The 24,340-nt window shown below is 48.3% G+C and overlaps 1 protein-coding gene across 5 annotated transcripts in view; it reads right to left on the bottom strand.

The window, feature by feature from the left end:
• Nucleotides 1–10,108: 10,108 nt before the first annotated feature.
• The window catches only part of ADCYAP1R1 (ADCYAP receptor type I), a 58,857-nt gene continuing 44,625 nt past the window's right edge, over nucleotides 10,109–24,340 (bottom strand). For 3 of the 5 annotated variants that reach the window (XM_023186033.2, XM_023186035.2, XM_023186031.1), the window contains 3 exons: nucleotides 18,187–18,316; nucleotides 16,643–16,684; nucleotides 10,113–15,055 (listed from right to left, as the gene is read on the bottom strand). In XM_023186033.2, coding sequence (XP_023041801.1) covers nucleotides 14,867–15,055; nucleotides 16,643–16,684; nucleotides 18,187–18,316 — 361 coding nt within the window. In that variant the 3' untranslated portion in view covers nucleotides 10,113–14,866. Of the gene's footprint in view, nucleotides 15,056–16,642; nucleotides 16,685–18,186; nucleotides 18,317–21,321; nucleotides 21,406–24,340 lie in introns of all 5 variants that reach the window. The other 2 variants (XM_023186030.1, XM_023186032.2) reach the window with 2 other exon arrangements.

Genomic DNA, 24,340 nt, shown 5'->3' with positions numbered 1-24,340 from the left:
TAGCGAGACCAAGAACCCACCAGTTGCGGACACATTGGGAGCAAATAAGGACTGAAAACTGCCAGGTCCCTTTCCCAGGGAGGGGCCTTTCTACCGCCACTCCATCATTTCCAGGGCTTGAGTGTGAGGCCTGGAACCTGCTTACTCCTTTGACAGGTAGTGAGAATGAGGATCAGGACTGGGCTTTCATGGAAGAACTCTCCATGGCCTCTACCAACCCTGGGGCCACTCCCAGTGGATCCTAGGGGCAAGAGAAGACCCCCAACTGAGCCATCCTGCTCCAAGCCAGCTGCCAGCTCTTCCTCACCCGGTCATTTCTGCTGCCTGGTTCTCAGCTCTGGAGCCATGGGGCAGGCTGGGATGAGGTCTGGGCTTTGGTGAGAGTGGCCCCCTGGTTCCTAAAGCTGTGGAGCCTGCCGGTAACTCCGAAGATAAATGTGGACTGCAAAAGGACCAACCAGCTCCCTGTCTCACCACTGTCAGATGACTTCTAAGTCTACAACCCCTGGGGAGCCAGAATGAATCCTGGATCCTCGTGGGGAAAGTTACTCTGGTTTCTATAACACTGCCCTGCAGGCCAGGCCCAAACTCAGGCCTGGTGTTGCCAAGAGGCTCAGTGCAGCCTGGGTCTCATACAGGCTACAGGGCATGCAGACCTCGCCTCCAAGCCGAGTGTGAGGTTCCAGACAGTGATAGGGCTCCAGTCAGTCATGGGGATGCACAGTCAAAGCCGAGGATGGAGACCCTCAAGCCTTCCTCTCTCAAGCCTGGGGCAAGAGATGACCCAGCCACCTTCCTCTCAACCAGCTGTTGGTTTCCGTTCCACTCTTCATAGACCATTAGCAGCATTTAATCCAAATGACTGTCCTTCTAGAAACTCTTTCTTGGCTTCCCTGTCACTATACTCCCCTGGTTTCCTACATCAACACCCTGGATTTCTGTCGTCAATTGGCATCATTCAAATATATCCGGGTAAAGAATTTTCCAGAATTCAAGACTTGAATGAACAGTTTGGCAAAAGCGTAACATGTGCCAAGCAGGGTAAGAATGAAAGTGTACATCAATAATAAAGACCAAGCTTAAAGGCAACGAAAGAAGGGGGAAAAAGTACTATTTTTATCTTCAAAAACGATGTCAGTAGCAATCATAATGTAAAAATGCTGAAAGAAAATAGCTGCCCAACTGAAATACATAGCCACTTTGTGAACGTAATCCTATAAAGACGGAGCATTCTCCCCTACACAGATCTACTTTAAAATATTCATTTCGACAAGAAGGTAAGGTTAGAAATCAAGTATTTTAGGCAAAGAAGTATATTGATAGGGCTCAACAAGCTCAAACTACAATTATAACAACTATATTTAGAATTTTAAGTAAGATGTGTCTAAAAGAGTAGACAACAAGAACAGATTCTGGAAATGTGAATCTTGGAGAAAGTTACACATGCTGAAGTATGTGTCTTGTTTTGGAGCAAGAAAGAAGGATGATCAACTTTAAAGTTTCATGGAAAAACATAAAATTAGGTATTTTGTTAAAATTGTAAAGGTAAACAACACAATTAGAATAGAATGTATATTTGCCATATCATTAAAAGAAAGGGAAGGGAAATAATGCAATGGAAGGCAAAAAAAAAAAGGAGAAGGTGAGTAGGTAGGGGTTGAAACAAAGGCATGGTGTATAGACTGTAAGATAATGAAATAAGCTCAAAATGTCCTCAGTCGCAGTGAATAACCATAGACTAATTATGCCCATCTAAACACAGGCTATCAGTTTGGAATAAAAGAATTTTTTCAGCAATATGTTACATAGAAAAGATATATCTAAAATATAAAGAGATATGAGGACACAGTGAGAAGGCCCCATCTATGAACCAGATAGCAAGTCCTCTTCAGACACCAGATCTGCCAATTCCCTGATCTTGGACTTCCCAGCCTCCAGAAGTATTTAAACAGTCAAGTAAAATCAAGCTGGGTAATCACGGCAGAAAGTGGGCTTGATCCCTATGAATATGTTTGTTCTCATAAATATGCGATGAGAAGGCCGACCAGTCTGTTGTGGCAGCCCCAGTTCTGCTGCACAGACACAGATGCCTGCAAGAATGACCAGGACCCTGTGATGATAATGGCATCAGTGCTACTATGATCTTGATGGCCTGGCTGGTGACTGCAGTGATCTTGTTCCTACTGAGTCCTCCTAATCGAAGAGGATCTGATGTACCTGAAAAGCCAACCAGTCCTCATAATGAACAAGATCCACCAGCTCCTCCTGTGGCTAATTTTGTGATACGGGAAGTGAAGGTGGTTAACACCTTGCAGGACCAAATGAACAACAATGACCAGAGTACTCTTAACTCTCTGAGGACTGTTTTTCTTTTTGCATTTGCAATATGGGATGGGATGGTTTCCATCAGCATCTAGAAATTTCACTCGCAAGCCTAGTTTTGCTTCCTGTATTATCGGCATCTCTAGTTACAGTATATTTGAGTAAATGATTGCATTTTTAAAAGTTACATGGGGTTGGTTGTCCTAAACTTAAACATTCCACTCATTCTGCTTGTAACTGTGATCATAATTTTTGTGATGATTTCTGGCCTGATGGAAGGAAATTTGAGCACTCTGCATTTAAATGTTTTAAATAGTTTTTTGATAGCCTTTTAAATTCCTTTTTGATAAGGTATTTATAAAATTATTTGAGGTTGTCTGGGATTGTATGAAAAAAAGTAGAATCATACTGTATTTATGTTTACTTTGGTATGTTATTTGTGAGTGGCAGTTTTCTCTGGTTCCTGGGACTATGGCAACTCTTGGAATATTTTACAAATTGCAGCTGAAACCTGTATCATCCATTACAACTGGCTTATGTGGCTAGAGTAGAAGAACAGAGAAGTGAAATGGTGTTTACTTTTTTCCTACCCCCATTAAAAATGTCTAATGTTAAGAAAACTTTAAATAAACATGATTGATCGATATGGTAGGTGATTTACAGTCCATTATCTGACTTTGTAACGTAGCCTTACACAGTTAATGAACGGAGGAAAACATTCATTCTTTCTGTCTTTGCTCAGTATAATCTATATAGTAGTAATTTAAGCTATGATTTATGTTTAAAATGAGTCCCTCTTGGGAAACTTCTTTTCTGTGCTAATATTTCCCTGCTAATATGAAACTATCTGAAAGCTGTATTAGGACCTGTTAGGTTACCAACATTTCAATGCTTATTTACTTATTTACTGTATAATTTTATTTTAAAAAGTCTTTGAGGCTTTTATTATCCTTATAATGACTTATTTAAAATTTTAATGAATTATTAGTTTATTTCAAGGAAAACTGGAAGCACTCAAGGATCTTCTCCCCTCTTATCTCACTTCTGTTTTATTGGTAATGGGATGAGTTGAAATGAGAAGGAACATTAATATAAGTACAATTTTGAAATGTGTAAAGAAGTAAAAGTTGCATTGTTTTGCTCAGTTTCAAGCAAACTGAATACAATAGCATTTTAAAAGTCTGCATGACCTATGTGGTTGTGGAAATTTTTTCTATCAAGTGATTGCAGATTATTTATGGGGACTGGAAGATATTTTGATACCAATGTAAGGAATTTTTCCTCTGGAAGTCTAGCTTTTTACTTTATAAATCTGAGAAATTACTTGTATAAACTGAACAAACTTCTGTATGTCATTGCACAGTTAAAAAAATAAACAGGCAAAAAATTGCAAGTGAATGGGTAGAAATAGATAACACCATGTGTACATTAACCAGAAAATTGTTGCAACTATATTACTATCAAACGAAATGGAATTTAAGGCAAAAGAAGATAAGCATTAATAGAAACACAGTGAGGCATCCCTTAGTAGTAAAAACGAAATGCTATCCACCTCTCCTTCCTTCTTCTCTGAGAATTGTTGAAAATTTCACACCCTTGGATCCAACTCTTTCAATTCTAAGTCTAGAGAAACTCCTGCCTGTGTAATAACCAGATCTTCATAAGACATTGTTTGGAATAAGTTCAAAATGGAAACTACATACGTTTCCACAGGGAGGACAATGACTATGCCTGGCATGTTTCTATGATGTAATATTATACAATTAAAAGGGAATCATCTAGATGTAAATGTACAAGTATGAATAAATAAGTAGCACATAGAATTACTTAGGAAACAAAGGCAGAATGATAGATCTAGTGTGATGCCATTGATGGAACTTAAAAGCACACAGTCACACATACTAAATAATATTGATGGATATTTAGTATAAGTACAAAAACATAAATGGCATGGATACATACTAAGTTCTCATTAGTGACTGCCTCTGGAAGGGGAGAGGGAGGGAAATGAAACTGAGAAATGCCACAATGGAGACCAAATTCCATCTGTCATGTGTTCTTTCATAAAAAAATTAAAATATTTGAATCAAGCATAATGGCATATTGTTAGTTCTGGGGCGGACACAGGATTTGTTGTATTGGTCTCTGCACTTTAGTACATTTATTTTAAAAATTCATGATAAAAGGATGCCTTTTCCATATCTTGCCCATTCAAATAACCCTCCTACCCATCAGTCCCTAGGAAAGTCCATGAGTAAATCAGCCTTCAGGTGAGGCCTGATCAGGTGGTTCCAATGATAATGCCAAGGACCCCATTTCCTTCCCCTCTGCCTCCCCTGTTGTCTGATTCATCTTGAAGATCCCTACCATGTTCTCTAAACAGCTCCAGTTGTTTCTCTCATAATTGCAAATGACTGTGGCACCTGCCAGCCTCACATTCTCATGTCATGCTTTCCAGGGGACAAAAGGGTGTCTCTCCAATAAGCTTCCTCACAAAAGAGGAATCCCTCTTTCCCAGAAACCCTAGAAATAGACTCCTCACATGACCTGTGTGCCTGTCCCAGAGATAGTCACTATAGCCAGAGGGAGAAGTGATAAGGGCCATGTGGCCTGGCTTGTTTATCTGGGCCCACCCCAGAGGCTAGGAGTGTAGGCACCCAAACCTTGTGTTTGATCATGAAGTGGGCAGTTTCCATAAAACAAAATCAGGGAATTATTGGAGGGAGCTCAGGGCAATGGAGGCTGAAGCAGCAGTTACAAATATTTATTAACCCACAGATGCCTTAATACCTTAATTATACCTTATCACACACCATGCCTGGTTGATTTATTTTAGTCTTCTCCACCTGACTGTGAGGACAAAATGTTTCTGGTTCATTATTGATGCCAAACTGTGCCCTCAGTGCCTCTACCACATAGTCAGTTCCCAGTAAGAGATTATTGAATGAAGGGGTAACAGCCACCCATCTAAAGAGTGACCTGAATGCTCCAGAGAGCACATGATATCATTTGAAAACAGGGACCTCAGAAATCTCTGGTTCTCTGCATTACAGGCTTAAGTCTCGTAAAACTGAAAAGTATCTTCCTGTGATGACAAATAGATAAATGTGGGTCATATCCAGCACTTTCCAAGCCCCTCTCTCTCACATGGATCTCAGAAGTGTGTTCACAAGATCTTATGTTTTTGGAAAATTTGGAAAAGTAAATTATTTGCCCCAAATTGGATAAGCCTGCAGCATCTCTCCACCCTAACATCTCCTCCACCACACCTTCTTACATGCTTGGTAGCACTCAACTGCCAGGAACACTTTGGGGATCCAACGAAGGGGAGGTTAAGTTAGACAGACATTCAGTTTGGTTCAGTGGGTTTCACATGAGTGTGTGCCATTGCTTCATTATACAGTGATATTATAATGTCCTTCCAGGAATACTCCTGTTGTTCACTCAGCATTATGTACAAAGGCAGAGAGAGGGCCAGAGATCGTATCATATCATCATAATAAAATGTCCTGCAGTGCCTGGCAATGTGCATAGTGCTGGAGAAACAAAGTTGGATGTGTATGGAGCCAGGTTCTAGTCTGTGAAAACAATCTTCCAGTCATCATATCTGTAACACTGTAAGGGGAGGATTCTGTTTTCATTGGTGCTGAGTCCAAATGTTCAATAATAAAACACACATTTTTATTAACTATGTGACTAAATTACATTTAAATTTTATGAATAGAAAATGATATAAATGTTGTCATCTAATAAAGAGATGATCAAAGAGTATGCAACCAAAACAAGTAGGCAAAAACCATCAGAGAGTAATTAATACAAAGATGATGTTGTTTTTCTGGATTTCATAATGTTTATGATAGTTGTCAACTTTTCTCATTCAAAAAATTCCTTATTTTTATACCTAATTTTATTTAAAAATTTTTCATTTTGTATTAAAGAGGACTCCCCAAATTATATGAGTTTCCAGTTTCATAAAACCTAAATCTGCCTTTGTTCATATCAGATAAAAATAGACCAGACAGACTGCCAAGTAGGTACAGTCTTGGAACTCTCTGTGGTGCTGGACCCAAGGTTCACTTGGCTCTCTCCATGGTACTTACTACCCAAGCCAAAGCCGCTCCTGGTGGTGAATAGTTGGGTTTATTAATGGAAGTTAGGCTTAATGTCATAGGAATGGATGCCTTTGTCCATGGAAAAAGTGTCTCAAGAGGGTTAAGAAGAACACTACAGATGACTCTCAAGTATTGGGGACACCCAAAAGATAAGGGCACCAAGAGTGTAAGCTCAAGGAGAACTTGCCCCAAGCCATGCCTGAGTTTACATCAGGGGCAGAGGGGAGGAGGGACCTGGGGTGAGGGAGAAGAACCTAGAATAAAATACAGTGCAAGTGGGGGCCTTCTGAAAGGGAAGAGAGAAAGAGGGTGACTGAGAAGGGTGGTCCTGAGAGGGCCCTGAGCGTCAGAACAAGGGCCCTCCCCATGGCATTGATGGAAGATTTGCTGACTGAAGCTGAGATATGACGGCAAAGTCCCCATTCAGCTGAGAGCCTGTATGAATTGGAATGGATACACGTGATGTCTTTGTACAGTTCTGCCATCTGCTAAGGATTGCCTCTCTGGCCTAGAAAGAGCATATGGAAGAGCTTTTGTTGACTGGGTTTCACCCACAGAATTTACAACCTTGCATCCAGGACAGTGGCAGAGGGAATTTCCATGTTCACACCAGAATAACTACCGCAATGGCTATCCACAAGGGCACAGTGTAACAACACTGGGAGGCTCAGAGCATCTACATGAGTTTATCTGAAGGCAACTGACAGTCAGAAATTACAAGACCATCCCTCCCAACACCCCCATCACTACTCTGAGGATCCCCCAAATTAAAAAGAGACTACTTGATGTAGAAACCACCAAGGCACAGAATCCACTCAAGAACTGCATCCATAAGAGAGAGACTACCCGAAATTATGCAGGCATGCTCTCACCCCTTGAAACTAGACTAGGTTTCAATGTGTGGGAAGACACAGCTGCCCACTTCTGATAAGGGGGCTTTGTGGTCCAGGCTGGAGACTGTATTCCCGAGTTCGTTCCCAATATAGTAAAATAGGACAAACATACAGCCATATGACTCTAGTTTTCCACAGGTGTTGGATGAACCCAACTCACCACTAAGGACTGCCCAAAGATTTGGAGATTTGAGATTATGACACAAACTACTTTTTGCTGGTCAATAGCCCTTCTTCCTTCCAATGTTATTAAGGTTGCACTGCATTACCTGCCTTGCAGTGAGGTGTGGCCATGTAACTACACATTGGATAATGAGATGTAAGCAGATATAGGCCTTTTAAAAGAAGACGACTGAAGAAGGGGAAGAGTTATTTTGCCTTCTCCCATTTGCTTCTAAGTCCAGTGACATCCAGAGCTCCAGGGGCCCTGGAGCTTAGGGTGTCCTCAAGACTAGAACTCACCTGCCAAAGATGGAGGAGTAAAAAGTTAGAAGCTTGAGTCCTCAGAGAGACCACGAAGCCATAACACCGGTTCTGGACTGTCTACCTCTGGACTTCATATGAGAGAAGCAAACTTCTGTCTGCTTTAAGCCACTTTTTTTTGAACTTTTTGCTATCATATCCCACTGAACTTGATACTAGTTGATTCAGAGATGGTCTAATACTTACACTGATTGAGACTGAATGGATATCTGCAGGCTCATTTCATCTTGGAACTTTTTGCTTTCTGTTCTAAGACACTTGCCTGAGAGGAAAAGGAAATTAAAGCTCCTGTTACAAATGTCTATGCTTGTGCTCTGCCTCCCGGAAAGGTAATCATTGTCCAGGTCCATGGGTCACAAACAGGGACTATATTGCCCTTCCAGTGTCCTCAGTTAGAACCTGTAGAACAGGGGATCTCAGAGTGCTGTCTCAAGACCAGGAGAACAGCCACAGCTGAGAACATTTTACAAATGCAAATGGTCCAGCCCTACCTCAGACCTGCTGCATCAGAAATTCTGGGGGTGGGTCCCATAGTCTGTGTTTTAACAGTCCCTCAGATGACTCTGATGCAGGATAATGTCTAAGAACCACTGGGTTCCCAAGAGGAATTATACACAGTACCAGTAAAACAGAGAGCATCGTGAGGAACAGCCAAGATTCAAGGCATTTTTTGAGGGACTTGTGAGAAATGAGGGCTTAGTCTATCAATGTTGGGAAGTGGACAGAGGAAACAGAATTTGATAAATGCTCACATGGACTCAGTAGTTTGATGATCTTCACTGTTGCCAAGAAATTCAAGCTTAATGTGAAATTCAAGCCTTTCAACTAAATTTTGGCCCTTACCTTTGCTTTTTGGACATGACCTCTTTCAAAGAACAGAATATATGGAAGCTCAATTCATTATGGTCCCATCAGTGAAAGTAATATTTTTCTGAACACTAGGGAAGTCTTCTTTAGGAGCAGCCAGCAGAGGCTGACACACAAGGAGACTAATTTTCAGCCTTTGAGCATAGGTTCCATTTTGGAAGCAACTCAAAATATCTGCTAAGTGGGTCATATAACATAGCCTGGTCATCTCCTTTAGAATTAAAAGAAGAGATGAGTCTGGAGAAAGAGGAGCAGGCATAGCCTCTGGAAGCAGAACCAACCAGTGTCCCAGCTTGGGAACACCCCCATGAACACCTGGGGGGCATCTGGTGAGTGATCTATGCAGACCTAGCTGACTGCAGGGCTAGCACACTATTGGGCTCAAATCCATCTTTTGATTGACTTGACTTCTTCACAGTGGCCCACCTGATTGCTAGAGGAAGCTGGCCCTGCATTTGCTGTAGACCTCAGGCCTGTTGTTGTAGTGGGCATTTATTATTCCCAGGATTTTATTATGTTTAGAAAATCTTCAGGCTTGCGACCCTGACCTCCATGTAGAATCCAGAGAAGTCCAATTTCCAGTCTTCCTTGTAGCAAGGACACAGCCAATCCAATGGTGTTACATGAAATTTTGATTCGGAAGTGGGCAACTTGAGGAAGAGGGCTGAAAGTGAAATCTGATTTGATGGTGAGAATAGCAGCAAAGCTCTCTGCTTTCAGAGGTGACAATAATTGCAAAGCCATGTCCCTGGCATGGAAGAGACATCATTGGGGTGGCAGCAGCAAAGTGGCAGCAGTTTCGTCATCAGTCATGCGGCATGATATGGCTTCAGATACCTTTTCTAGTTTCTCCAGCCTTAAGAGAAATCTATGACCAGCTCAACATCTTTTTCGTAAATTCCTTTTCTGACCTAGCCAAAATTATCTTCTTTTACTAGCAACTGAACATTATGACCAATATGAAAATGGACACTGGGATTGTGACAATCAACAGAACCTCGAGGAAATGAGGGTTACCTTGAATTGGTTATCTGGTCTGGCTGGGACTGATGGTTCAGAATATCCAGAAGTATTTTAGGGGATGGGATCCTGGAAGCCAAGGATATACCTGTAGTTACCTGGGATGAAATGCTCTCTGCAGTCAAGGTTTTGGGATATCTGGTAGGTACTCCCAAGGTACAATAGGAAGGTCATGATTTCACTCAGTTTCCATGACCCCTGGAGATCCTTTAAGGCCAAGACTTCTAATTTACTTTTTGAGTTCCATCCTAGGCTCACTCAGGCCCACTCTCATATTTCTCCTTTGGAATCTTAAAGGCCACTGGGCCTTGTATACACTGGATTACTCTGGGATGATCAAATTTTGGGGGTAGTCCTCTCCCCTTCCCCCTCCTCTCCTCCCTTCCCTCCACTTATGCCAAGTTACAGCCACCAGGAAAAATGGCAAAACATTTATTGAGTCGTCTACAGCAGTCTGACATTCTTAAAATCCTGGACAAGATTATGAGCACAGCATTAATGGCAGCAGCGGTAGCAGTAAGGTCTGTGGGGCTTATCTTTATTGTGGGAGATGAAACCCAGGCTGGTCCAGCTCCCACGAGTGAGGCAGGAACCATGTCTGAGATGCCAGGGGCTGCACCACTCCAGCCCTGACAGAGGCAAAGCTACAGAAGACAGACATAAGACAAGACACACATGGCCAAGTGCAGAAACATCCCAAGACTGTGAGTTCAGGAAAATAAGGAATGGGCACACCAAAATGTCCCAGATCCTTGAAGTTGACTCCCAAGGGCATGGCTGCTCTCACCCACATGGAAGTATCCTCTCTCTGATCCCAACAGAAAACTGAATCAGCTGATGCAGATAAAGCTAGAATTCTGTGTCCATCTGAGCCTTCTGGCCTCCCCCTTACTCCTGATGCTGGTGGTTTTACAAATGGGGCAAAGGTTAACTCAGGAGGGCTCAAAGCAGTAGATAAACAGCAAGGAGTCCCTTCCAGCAGTTTTCATCCCAAGAACAAGCCCACATCTGTGTAGTTTCCAAAATCTTTTCACACACAAGCCATCTCATTTCAACCTTACCCTTGGCCTGCGGGACTAACAATGCCAATGAAGTCCTCCCCATTACTCAGATTAGGAGGCCGAGGCCCAAAGAAGGTAAGCCCTGGATCACAGAGCAGGTGGCTAAGTCCAGGTTAAAAAGCAGGTCTCCCCACACCACACTGACTCCATTGCTTCTCCTGCAATAGAGTCCTGGAAAACCACTGGTCACCAGAGCCCGTCTCCTGTGCAAGGTTACATGCGTACTGCATGGAAGCCTTGAGTGTCACATTCTGTTCATGTGCAGGGCTGTGCACAAACTGGTGAGCCATTTACTCATTCAGATTTATAAAATATACTGGATCCCACCATGGTGGCAGTCACCAGCTAGGCCCACATGTATTTTCTCATCAGCCCAATGGGGAGGTTTGACCTATAGATCTCCAAGTTTCCTCCCAGCTTTAGTATTTTGTGAGCCTCCTCAGAGACATATGGAGAATGAGTCAAGGTCAAACAAGCCAGGAGCAAAGCTTGGAGAAGCCCAAGTCCCTGCTCCTTGCTCAGGGCTCTTCTAGCTGACTTCCATGGTCCCTGGGCTCAAGGAGGACTTTATGATAAACTATTAATACTTTATGATAATACTAAATGATAAAGTATCAATACTTGCTGGCTTCACTTTGAAGTGGCCATGAAGACGGCGAGGGACTACTCAAAATAAAAGAGTCCCTTTGAGCTTTCCCTTCCGTGAAGAGTGAGGGTCAGATGAGAGAGGTGAGTGGGCATCCTTGGCAGGGATTATAGATGCAGGTGTTTCTCAAACCTTGGGCTTGGCTCTAGCTCCCTGGCCCTGTTCCACAAAGAACCCAGCTTGGAGGGGGGGGGGTTAGAGAGGAGTCACTGTAGGCCACTGGATGTGTCAAGCAGGGTGACAGAGCTACACACTGGGACAGAGAGTGTGGCTTGGACTTAAGTGGGGAGTCATGAAGTCTGCAGTGCTAGGGACCACCACAGAGCCACTGAACCACAGAGCCACCCACATCCTGCACTGGGACCCCCCTCTCTGGCTCCCCGACAGCCTCAGCATCCTTGACTTGGAATCCCATTTCCCCCAGGATGAGTGTCCCTCCCTGACACTGCCTCCCGGCTCCCTGGCTGGACAGTTGTGACAGGGAAAGAGCGATTTCTTCATCCCAAGGATAATTCAGCCTCCCATGGGTGAGTTTTGTCCTTTAGGATTGCAGAGAACGAGAACCCCCTTTCCAGGAATGATCATCAACAGGGGTGGAGTCTGACAAGCCTGCTCCTCCCCAGCCCCACTTTTCCCAAGCCTCTCAAGCTGTCTTCACATGACAGTATTTCTTATCCTTTCCTGGCCCAGGCAAATACCACAGCCCTGGGGCCCATGTTTAGATGGCTGGTGTTTAGACAGAGTTCCAGAGATGCATTGGGCTACATACAAATCATCTAGTCTTACTGCCCATTTTACAGATTTGAAAACAGAGGGTCAGAGAGGGAAGGGTTTTACACAGACCTTATGCTGTCCCCCTACTGCCTGTGACCCTGAAGGCCAGAACCTCCTGGAACATTGATAATACATCAGGTATATCTGCTCACAAGACTGGCAAAAATTCATTCAGACAGAAAAACCAACCAACCAACCAACCAACCAATAGGAACCCGGAACCTCTATGAGGACACAGGGCCAGGCTCAGGAAGCAGCAGACTGCATGGGGTTCAGGATCGATTTTCTTTTTACTGTTTTGTGATGATGTCTGTATAATGCCAAAGTTTCTTCTTCCACAATGAAACAGACCTGCTGTTGGGAGTGATGATGAATGAATGGGGTCCATCCCCAGGGAGCTGCTCCTTGGATCTGGAGGTGGCCACTGGAGGTGGCACCCCACCCCAGCAAGGTATATATGGCTGCATCTATATATCATGCCCAAGGCACCTGCTCAAATGTCTATGACCTAATCCTTCCTTCCAGGCCATCAGCTTCCACTGTGGTGTCCAAATGGAAGGGACAGAGGGTCCATTTCCAAGAAATGGAAAATAAACAGCATCCTGTCTCCATCCTTCTACACACACACACACACACACACACACACACACACACACATTCATCAAAACCTGATATGAGGCACAATGATGCATGCCTTTTTGCCTGCCTTGGCTTTGAACTGGAAAAATCACTTAAGTACAGGGCCTAGAGAAGCATCAGAAGTTGCCTCATCTCACAAATGGGAAAACTGGAGCCCAGAACAGGGAGCATCATGTCCACAGTCACAGCAGTCTGAACCCAACTGGGATAGAGTCTAGTTCCCTGAACCCCAGGCTCCTTCCAAGCAGCCCAGACCCCCTAGCAGTACCCAAAGTGCAAGATGGCCACAGGACCCTTGTGTCAGTGCAGGTTGAGGGGATCAGGAGGTCAGGTGCAGGGTAGAAGGACCACTGCACACTCCATGATCAATCTGAGTCACCAAGCACGCCCAGGAAAGGGCAGGTAGCTCCTTTCTTCCTCTGGTTTTGCCAAAGACCCAGGGACTTACTTGACTGGCCAAGGACACAGAGCTCCTCTCTAAATTACAGCAGAGAGCCTTTTCCAGCCACTCTGAAAGCCTCTCCAAAAACATTTTCCCAAGTCCCCCAGGCCGCTTCCTCTTTATAAAATGAAGCAACATCCTCCTCCACCCAAAGTCCCCAAGCATTCCAGAACCTCATCATGAAACAAGTCCACAAACAGAACTTGGACAGGAGTAATACCAAATGCTGACATGGAATGAGCTAGGCCACACAGGGACCACGTACTCTAGCACTTTCCTCTGCCTCCCCAGCTGGGCACTGCCCTATTGTACATTCTCAAGCTGAGGGTGTGCAACCTGCAGCTGGGGAGCCAGGGTGGGTGGTGGGGAGCAGCCGCCCCATCAGCAGCCGCTTCTGCTCCTGGGCATGGTGGGTGTGGCTTCTGCTCCCGACACCCCAGCAGCCCATGGTGAGTCAAGGTCAAGGGCATATAAGGGACATCTTTGCAAAGGTCTCAGAGATTTCAATAGTTGAGTCCAGGCCCGAGGAGCTGGTGTCTGGGGCTCCTCATCATCCATGGGGGTGGGGGTTGAGGAGCCCTGGGCCCCAGACTCGGGTGTAGGTGCTTCAGGATTCGCCAACATCCCAGGCAGGCGGCTGGTACATCCTAGTCATGGCTTTGACTTAGGCGAAATGTGGAGGGGACGGCTTAAGGGCTCTCTGTGGTAGGCATGGTTGGAGACAGCTTCTGGAAGGCATCCATGAGGATGGAAGAGGTGGAAGGGAGGTGACCAGAAGAACCCTGTCCATCTTAAGCGGGGGGTAAAACAATGGAGATGGCAAAGGTTTCTTCCATGGGCCTCCCAAACTCCATCTCTTTCCCAATCACAGCCACATTTCTGGCTCTCAGCTCCTTTTGGATCAAATGAAAAGCACCAGAACCTTCCCTGACCTGCACACTCTCCACCCAAACTGAAGTCTCTGATGAGAAAAGCCTTGGAGCTGTCCCACTGCCCTGGGACCCAGGAGTTGAGCACCCAGACACCAAGATGCCAGGGGAGTGCCAGGAGGCCTACACCAAGGGGTGTTCTGGCCAGCCGAGCTGGCCCTCTGCTAGGCCTTACGGACTTCGGTCCAGGACTGAGAAGAGCCCCACGGTGGCATGCACACTTGAGGGGTCACACCCAAAATCAGATGATGGGGGGGCTGTTGGGGCAGGTAGCACCCCAGCTCCCACAGGCAAGGTCTCTTCAGCCTTAGCTCACAAGGCCTCACAGCTGGGGTCAGGCCATCACTGAGGCTGACCAAGACACAGTGGGGTGGAGCTGAGACCTGACTGGAAGTGAGCGGGGACACTGGGGCAAAGGGGGAAGGGATGGGACAACTTTTCTAAATTTGAGGAGTATTTACATGTCTGGAGTCAGGGGACCACAGTGAGTGGGACCAGTACCAAAACAAGGAGGGGACAATCCCAGTCTGTGCCCTGCCGCCTTCTCCCCCCTCAGGAGCCAAGCTTCCGGCCCAGGGCCTGCCCAAGGGGAGGGAAGAGGCACGAACATGCGTGGGCTGGCGCCTGCCTGCAGTCCCAGCCTGTGGATGGAGGAGAGGAAGAAGAGGGGAGCATGGCTCAGGTGGCCAGATTGTCAGCAGGGAGGCCAGACATGCGGATTTGGGAGCTGCTCTTGCTCAGGATGGAGAGCTGGGTGCCCCCGTTCACCCCACTGCTGGCCAGAGATGGGTGTCGGTGCTTGAAGTCCACAGCAAAGTAACGGTTCACCTTCCAGCTTCGCCATTTTCGCTTGATCTCCGCTTGTACCTGCAGGGAGCAAACTGGACGTCACTTCCAGGTGGACATCCTCTCCAGCCTCCAGGCCCTCTGGCCTGGGGCCCTTCCCAGACTGGCACTGCCACCCTCAGCACCCTTCTCCCTCCCCAGTTGCAGCCTGCGGCCTTTAAGGTCTCTAGTGGGGGCTTTTAGCAGCTGTAGGCAGGGGCGCCTCTGAGGAGCTGACCTGAGCAGGCCCTTCCCCTGCTGCTTTCTGAGCAAGGCCCTCTAGTCTCTGCCTTCCTGTTGTTTTCAGGCCAGGCAGAGACTAGTCCATCAGGTCCTTCAAGAAATCTTTAACAAGCAGCCCCACAGGGCAGGTGGATCGGGAAAGGATCCCCACTCTTAGCTGACCAGTAAGAGGGCTACACATTAGAATCACCTGGGAGGCTTTAAAAATTCCAGGTGCCCAGGTCATACCCCAGAACAATTACATCCGAAGCTCTGCACAAGACCCAGACATCATATTTTTTAAAGCTTCCCAGGTGACTCCAATGGGCAGTCAGGGTTGAGAACCATTAAATAATGTACCCCTCTGGGAAAACACACACCCATGTAGCTCTTAGCATGGTGAGTGGGGGCCATGCTGGGTCTCAACCTCCATGTGCCTTTTCAGTCAATCACCTTTGTGCAGTGCACAGACTGCACAACTGGAAGCAGCGCCTACAGCCACCCTCTCCAGTTCCAGCTCCTACTTCCACTGCAAGCTCAGAACAAGCTACATACATGCCCACTTCTAAGCTCTCCTGGCCACTACCTGCAGGGCCCTTTCTGGCTCTCCTTGTCTGTCCTAATCTGATCCTTCTGTAGGTTGTCTGGGTGATCACAGAGCCCAATCTCTTTGTTGCTCAGATGCAAAAGAGGGAGAAGCCTGCCAAGGTGATGCAGCTAAGACCCAAGCACTGGTGCAAAGACTCCCGCCTACTCTCAAATCCATCCTAGCCATTCAGTCCCCACTGCTGCCCCAGCACCTCTGTTTCGGGTTGTGCTCAAGAGTTTCACCCCAACAGGGTACAGAGGGAGCGCCCGAACCACATCTCTGGCAATGGAGTATTACTAGAAGGTTCCAGGTCTCTCCCTGGGGTCTCTTCCAATTTCTCAGGGGACAGTTTGGGCCAGGCTGTCTGGCCAATTAGGGGCAGCCCTGAGTGCTGGGCAGCTCCTGGCTCAGCAGCTGTGCCAAGCACAGCCTCATGGCCTGTAGGTCCTATGTCCTGTGCCCCAGCCTTCCTTATTGTCAATTCCTCCTCACCATAGAGTGTCTTATGGAGAGGACCCTCCCAGGGAGATCTGCGCACAGCAGAGCTGACACTTTTACCAGGAGCTTTGCTCTTCAGGTGGGGCCTTAGCTGCACGGCTAGCAAAGTGGGACAGATTCCAGCACAGGGCGTGGGTATCAGGAGGTCCTGGCACCACACAATGTCAGGAGCTGTGTGACCAGCCCCTCCTCTCAGCTCTGGGAACCTGGCAGAGTCCTCTCTGGGGAGTCAGTCCCATGTGGCCGACAGGTGGCTCCCCTGTCTGCTTCCCAGAAAGCCCCACTTCCACTGTCAAGAAGCCAGAGGGCCAAGGTCTTACCTCGCCATTCAGAAAACAGTAGAGAACAGCCACCACAAAGCCCTGGGAATAGAGAAAGTAAGCCTGAGGATGCTAGCAAAGCACTTTCTGAAATGCTGTGTGGGGCATGGAGGGGGTGACTCTAGGAAGCAGAAATACACCATGATGTGGATGGGGGCACCTGCCCAGGGATCTGGGATAAGATGGGACAGTTCTACTCTACCAAGATGGGCACACCGATGAGGCCACGTGGCTAGTGGGCAAGTCCTCTCCCACAGATTCTAGCTTTGGATCTCACATTCCCTTGTTCAAACCCTTCCCATTCCCAAAGGCCAGCTTTACCCCACTTCCTATAAGAAGCCTTCCCTGAATGCCCTAGAATTTCTCTTGGCTCCTAACCAGCCTGCAGGCTTCTGAGGGTAGGACCCCTCCAGTACAGAACAGACCTGTGCCATCCTTGTCCACTGTCTGCCCTCCCTGGGCCATCTCCCCAGTCTGCCCTCCCTGGGCCAGATACTGTCATACACAGCAATGCGAAACACCACGCAGAGTGAGTACTTGGCACAGCGTATGCACTTAGCTGTTCTCTATATATTCTTTAAACTTACACTGAAAAAGCAGGAGCATTTTCTTGAATGCTGCAAATTAGTTCCTTGCGATCTCTGTGCCCTGTGCTGTTGCTTGAAGGTGTTGGAAGAATGATAGCTCAAGGACCCCAGAACTGGTCAGCGAGCACAGAGACAGGAGCCCTGGGCTCTGACTCCTGGGCCAGGGCTTTGTCTACGAGCCCATGAGGCCAGTCTCAGATGAGACCCATGGTCAGTCTCACCAGACTAAGAACCTGGGCCAGGTTAAATGGCCTTGAATTTAAATGGTGGAGGAGATCAAGTCAGATCTGGAGAGTAACTTTCTGACCATCAAGATCAAATCCTAATTCAAACAGCTGGCTTAGGGAGAGGCACTCTATCCCCAGATACTCCAGAGCTGCCCCTGCCTACATCCGCCCACTGCTGCTCCCGCCTGCTCATTTCCTCACCGTGATTCACCTAGCCCCTTACTCATTTCCAGTCCATCCAGTCCTTCCTCCAGGCACAGAGGCAGCATTCTGTTTGCCCTCTCATCCCCTCACTCACTCATGCCTGTTTGCTCATGCACTTGTGCAGCTCACTGGGCTCTCTGTGGCCAGGCCCTGTACTGGGGACCTATAGGTGGGTAAGACAGAACTCAAGGGGTACATGGCCTAGAAAGCTGAAGTCAGGATGTGGACACACTGGGTTCTTGAGGACACTCCACCCTGCACCCCAGGCTGCTGGGAGGTGCCATCTCAGGTCACCCAGGGTGGGGCCAGGAGTGGGGGCAGCTGGTTCAGGATACTCAGATGCAGTGATAGGCAGACACCAGTGTGTCTTCTTACAGGAGCCCTGAGGTTAGACAGCAGACAGGGCTCCCTCATCACCTCTACTCTAGTATTCATTTCACAGTCTAGGTTAAAGAGCCTCCAGCACCACCTGCCGGTGAGCGACTGGCTCCCAGTGAGTTCTGCCCTCCCCACGCGCCACACCTACCTGGAAGGAGCCCAGCCCCAGCTCAAACACGAGTCTTTCCCTTTTGCTGACGTTCTCTGGGGAGAAGGCGAATACCGTGTAGTGGATTCCGAATAGTGGGATGAGCAGCAGGGTGGACCGGGCCAGCCGCCTGTCGGGAGAAAGCAAAACATCTGCACTGGGGACTTCCAGGGCTCGGGGCCAGACCCACGGAGGACAGAGAACTCAGCCCCAGTCCCTTATTCTCCCTCTGAGCTGGGGCCCGTGTCCACAGACCCCTCAGCATTCTCTCCCAGTGCAAGTGGCCTGGGCTGCCAGGACTCTCTGGGAAATTGTGGGGAGACATCCCCAGTCTGCAGGGCACCCAGTCAGTAGCCTGTAGAGCCACTAAAAATGTGCATACGATTTACAGGGACCCCTTGGGTGACGTGCAAAACCCTCGGGAAAAGCAAAGTCAGGGCAAAACACAGGGATCAGACTGAGAAGCTTGAGGGAAATGCTGGGTCCTCAGGCAGAGCAGCCGCTCTCCTGTTTCGGAAGAAAGCTCTTTGTGCCTGAAAGCAGCAGTTCTTGACAGGCCACAGAGACAGTTGGCTTTTCAGAGTCTGGGGCTAGCCCGGACACTCACCAAGTGATGGGGAGGTGCTGATGACAGGGAGGGAGGGAAGGCTCAGTGAGGGGACCAGAAACTCGGGAGGGATTCTAGGAGGAACTTACTGACCCTGGGTATCGGCAATCTCCAACTGGGCAGGAGGAACCTGCTGCTGGGAAACTGAGTCAAAGGTGGAGGAGAATGCTCTGAAGTGGGCCAGGCAGGGAAGGAAGGGCTGGAGGACTGCAGTACTTCCTGAGGCAGCTCTCCCGGGGTTCCCCTGCCTGCCTCTGGCCCTAGGCTGACAGCAGGGTGGGGCTCCGTTCTGAAGGCACAGGGCCACAGAAGCCCACAGCTAGGACACCAGGACCATGTGTACTTGTGGGTCCTGCTCTATGGGGGTGCTCCCAAGGGTTCCCCCAGAGTGGGCACCCTGGCTCCCTGTGGGTCTAACCAGAGAGTCCAGCTCTGCCCTGCAGATGCGGCCTCCCCCACATCTGCATCCGGCCCGGCTCCTCCAGAGAATCAGCCTCCCCAGCTCCCGGCAGAGCTAAGTCCCCCGGGGTGGACAGCAGGCATGAGGCAGTCATTTGATTTGGGGCAAATATACCACGTGTCCCTCTCTCCCTCATCCAGCCTTTCTGGGAGAGAATGTTCTGTTGAACATGGGAGCTCCAGGTCTCTAGAGAAGCCGAACTCTTGGAGTCTGTATGAGGCCCTTGACTTCGTAGCTTACACTAAGAGAGGAGAAGGAAGGAAGGAGGAGACACAGTGGGAGGAGGAGCAGCCTGAGGAGATCTTCAGGCAGAGGAAGCTCAGCCCGGAAAGGAAGAGGACCGTGAGTGTGGGTGCCCACCCCTTCCCACCCTGCTCACAAACAAGGGCCAATAGGATCCGAGCAGGTCCCTGCTGAGCCCGGATCCTGACCAGTCCATCCTTCCAGCCTTCCTCTTATCTGTCTGTCTTTGACTGTGACTCCCTGAAGGTGGGAGTGGTACCTCATTTATCTGGGGCAGGGAGCTGACACTGGGAAAATGCCTGTTCCATGAAGAAATCCATGTGGCACACAGGCCTAGAATGAGAGCCTCAGCATCCTCAAAACAATTATCTCTTGGGCGCTCGGGTCTTGTTCATCTCTAGTTATCCATACCTGGCACCAGAAGGCAACAGGGGGTGCTTGTAGAAGGAATGAAAGTCAAGAATGCAGAGGAAAATGGCCAGAAACACAGGGACATGGATGTCTTGAGGACTCCTCTGTGGCCCTATCTATAGGGGCTACTTTTAAAAACACGTCTATTGAAGGAGTCCAGGAAAGGAAGCTGGCCCCAGAACATGCCTGTGGCCCCTGCCTTCCTCCTCCTGGCCTCCATCCCCACAGGTGGGACCATTTCCAAGTACCTGTCCCTGTAGTCTGAAAAGGGCCCTGGAAACCAAGAAGTCAAATCTCTCCAGCTTCCGTGGTAGCATTACATGGGATGGATTCAGAGTGTGAGAAACAGTGACGCTTCAGGCCTTTCCCAGCCACAAGGTGGGTGCAGTGATAGTAGTGAGGGCATTCCACAGCACAGTCCAAGGGCAACACCTTCCCTCCCCGTCAGCCCTACAGCAGCCCCAGAACAGTCAGGGACTTCTGCTGAGGAGCCAGGGCATCCCAGTAGCCACTTTGGCAAATGGGGCAATAGGGACAGATGAGGGGTCTCTAGAGCCCAGTGTTCTGTGACTGTGCTTCTAAGCTAACCGAGGTCTTGGGACAGAAACATATGATGTGAGCCACTACCCATAATGACATGGGGACTAAGCCTCTGTCCTCCTGCCCTGAGGAGCCAGCAATGGGCAGAAGAATCCTAAAATACCAAGAAGGGCATCAGAGATGCCCAAATTACAGTGGGCTGCCCAGGGGGACAATGGCACCCTGAGTAAAAGGCATGTCCAAATTGAGTCTGATATTCCAGCCAGAGACTGGAATATCAGAGCAAAGTGCTTAGGATTCTCTGGGTTCAAATCCTCCCTCTGCCAATTAGCGGTCCTTGAGTGAGTGACTTAATCTCTCAGCACTTCAGTTGTCTCATCTGTAAAATGGTGATGACACAAGGACCCAGCTCATAGAATTGTGGGGATTGAGTGAGTTAATGCTGACTCACACACAAAGTGCTATGGACACTGGAGTGGAGTTCCCTGCCCTGTGCAGGGGAAGGTCTATATGAACTGAGGCTCTAAGACTCTTGGAAATAATTTTGCAGTTGAAAACACTGAAGCTCAGAGAAGGTGGGGACTGAGGAAGGCCACACACCAGGCAGCAGCGGCAGAGAACATAGGGGTGCTACCTCCTCAGGAAGCACTCACAATGGCCGTAGGTCCATCCCCATGCCCTGCACACCCACCCCATGACCATGAGGCTGCAGAGAACTCACAAGACACACAGACACCAACATGCAACAGCCGGGAATGGGTTGGGCCTGGGAGGCACAGGCTGGCTCTCCACTCTCCTCCAGCAGCGGCAGTGGCAGCATGCGTCCCCCACCCCTCCAGGATTCCCGGCCACAGCGTCGGCCACGCACACTTACAGAGTAATGGTGGACAGTTCTGACATCTTGCAAGAGTGCTGCTGAGCCCGCTGTGGCTTGCAGTAGCATTTCTGCACGCAGCTGCTGGGTGTGACAAGATTAGCACTTCTGTCAGCTGGGGGGCACCAGGCAGTGAAGAAACTCAGTTTACAGGTTAGGCAGAAAAGAAGAGGGTATGGAGACAGGGCCAGGGCAGTCACATGGAGGAGAATGAGGGAGCCAAGGGCCAAGACATGGGCAACTCTGGACAGAGAAATGCACGCCTATATGTGGACATGAGTGTGCATGGCCGCACACACACACACGCACTGACACTCACACTGGGACCACTGATGGGTGGGTGGGCTTAGAGGGTGTGTATCTGGAAGGTGGCCTGGGCTAGGTCTCACACAGGGAGTTAGGGCTGCCTCCAGAGTTGGCTCCAAGCTTAAGAGCCCAGCCTCGTCGAGGTCCCACTCAACAAGATGAGAGTTGGAAGCTCACATTGCGGACCTTCTGCACTGCTTACCACAGGCAACCTGAGCCTCTCATCAGGCCAGTTCTGGGCTTGGCTGTGAAGGTCAACTTGGGTGTCCATCCACTGGTCTTTCCCCTCTACCCCCTCCCTCTCCTCTGGTCCATAGCTTCCTCCCTCTGAGACCCCAGCAACTCAGAATCAGCACATACACAGGGGACAGAGGTAAGTCAGATTGAATGGATTGTTAATTCATCCAGACCTAAACTATTCCAATATGACAGCCACTACCCATATGTGGCTATTTGAATTTAAATTAATCAAATTAAAAACCCACATCCTCAGTTGTTCTGGTCACATTTTAAGGGCTCAACAGCCACATGGAGCTAGTGGTTATCATATCGGACAGCACAGACATAGGACATTCCCATCACTGCAGGGAGTTCTCAGGGACAGTGCTGGGCTGGACTTCTTGATAAAAGTTCAACGGGCAGGGGCTGAAGACTGAGAGGAGCGCCTTTGGGCACGGCCCCATGGCTTTCAGAAACAAACCACTTCAAGGAGGGGGGCCCAGGCTGCAATCTCGCTCTACACTCTCCTGGGTGGACCCAGGACTTCCGTCTCCTCAGGGAGGTCTCAGGCTGACTCTCTGTCTCCAGTCTACCATGGTCCTGCTTGGACTTGGGCTGACACAAGCCATGAACACGTTCCCCTTCTCTCACAGATGCGTCAGGACAGATGATGAGCTGTATCAGCTTCTCAGATTGCAGAAGGGTTGCCACTTCGCTAACTCTCCTCGGGTACCACATGGCTCTGAGGCTCCTGGTGCTGGTCAATGAATTAATAAATCAGATTGGACCTGATGCAAATGAGGACAGCTACAGAGACCACACCTTTAGCATTCAGGATCTGCCTTGTGTGATTCCAGTTCTTTAAGAGTAAGCCTGAAGGTACCTGACAGGTGGTGACGTGTCATTTCGCTGAGGCCAGAATTTGTGTCACACACCTCCAAGATGGGGCAAACCCAGGTCCCCCCCACATCTGTGCATAATGGATTTGGGGTTCCCATTCAATAAACAGCACCATTCAATTCACACTACACTGTGAGGTGGGAACTACAGATCCCCTTTTCCAGAAGAGGAATGCTGAGGTTTGGTTTGATGCTTTGCTACTCAGACTGCCACCCCCAGACCATCAACACCAACACCACCTGCGAACTTCTTAGAAATGCGGAATCCTACGTGCCACCTCAGACCTGTGGTCAGAATCTGCATTTTAACTAGATCCCTGGGAGATCCACATGCATGCCAAAGCTTGAGAAGCACTGTTAGGAGGTATTCATCTACCTGAGAAGTTTCTTCATGATTCCTCAATGAATGTCAAAGGTCTATTCACACACATACAAAGAGACAGACTCAAATAAGTATGTTTTTCTCAATAATTAGAAGAGCTTAACTGGGTATACAGAAATGGTACCTATTCTATTCTTCAAATTTATTATGTACCTTGCCCTAGCTGAAAAGTTGATTAGTCTCAGGCTGGGCGCAGTGGCTCACGCCTGTGATCCCAACACTTTGGGAGGCCGAGGCAGGTGGATTGCCTGAGTTCAGGAGTTTGAGACCAGCCTGGGCAACATGATGAGACCCCGTCTCTACTAAAATACAAAAAATTAGCCAGGGGTGGTGGCAGGTGCCTGTAGTCCCAGCTACTTGGGAGGCTGAGGCAGGAGAATCACTTGAACCCAGGAGGCAGAGGTTGCAGTGAGCCGAGATCACGCCACTGCACTTCAGCCTGGGAAAGAGAGCAAGACTCTGTCTCAAAATAATAATCATTGGTTGTTCTCTCCTATGGCCAGTGACCTCTCAACCTTGGCTTGGGTAAACCACAGAAATCAGGGTCCAGGAGACCCCCCTAACTTCAGCTGTTGCTTCCTACATGCCAAGCTTAAACCTTCACCCCAAATTCTGAAGTTCTCCTCTGCAGTCCTGCTTTCTTTAGCTTCAAGATTGTTCCTGTCCCTCTTGGACCCTAGATGTTTCTATGGTAAACACAAGACTCCTCCGATTTTTTTAAGGTTTTTTTTGAAATTATTCCAAAGACCATTTAGTGACAAGTTCCTGGGAAACTCTGCACCTGGTGAAGTTGTGTGGCACTGATGGGGGTCGGGGAGGGCAGATCAAGGAGCAGCTTGGGGGAGGACTGACCCTGGAGGGCTCTTGAAGGAGACGAGTCTAAGGAAAAGTCTTTCCCCAAACCTTCAATGGCTCTGCACAAAAGGACTCATGGAAAAGAAAAAGAACAAATAGTGCAGGAAAGCCAGAGATGGGGCGGGAGACAGAAAGATGTCAGAATCTCTGAAAAGTCACAATTAGGGAAAAGGGAAAATAAATTAAGTCAGGAAAAGGAGATGAACCTAGACTGGCTGATGCGATAAACTCTGAGTTGGATCCAAAAGAGACTAAAAGCTCAGGCAAGGGTGTTGGGTGGGGCTGTCTGGAGAGCAGAGCAGCCTGACTCAGAAAGTGGGAGACCCTATCACAGGTGCAGGACCCACCCCCACGTCTG

The sequence above is a fragment of the Piliocolobus tephrosceles genome, chromosome 8, assembly GCF_002776525.5.
Source record: "Piliocolobus tephrosceles isolate RC106 chromosome 8, ASM277652v3, whole genome shotgun sequence".
Lineage (NCBI taxonomy): Eukaryota > Metazoa > Chordata > Mammalia > Primates > Cercopithecidae > Piliocolobus > Piliocolobus tephrosceles.
This window is presented reverse-complemented; position numbering and strand designations above follow the sequence as displayed.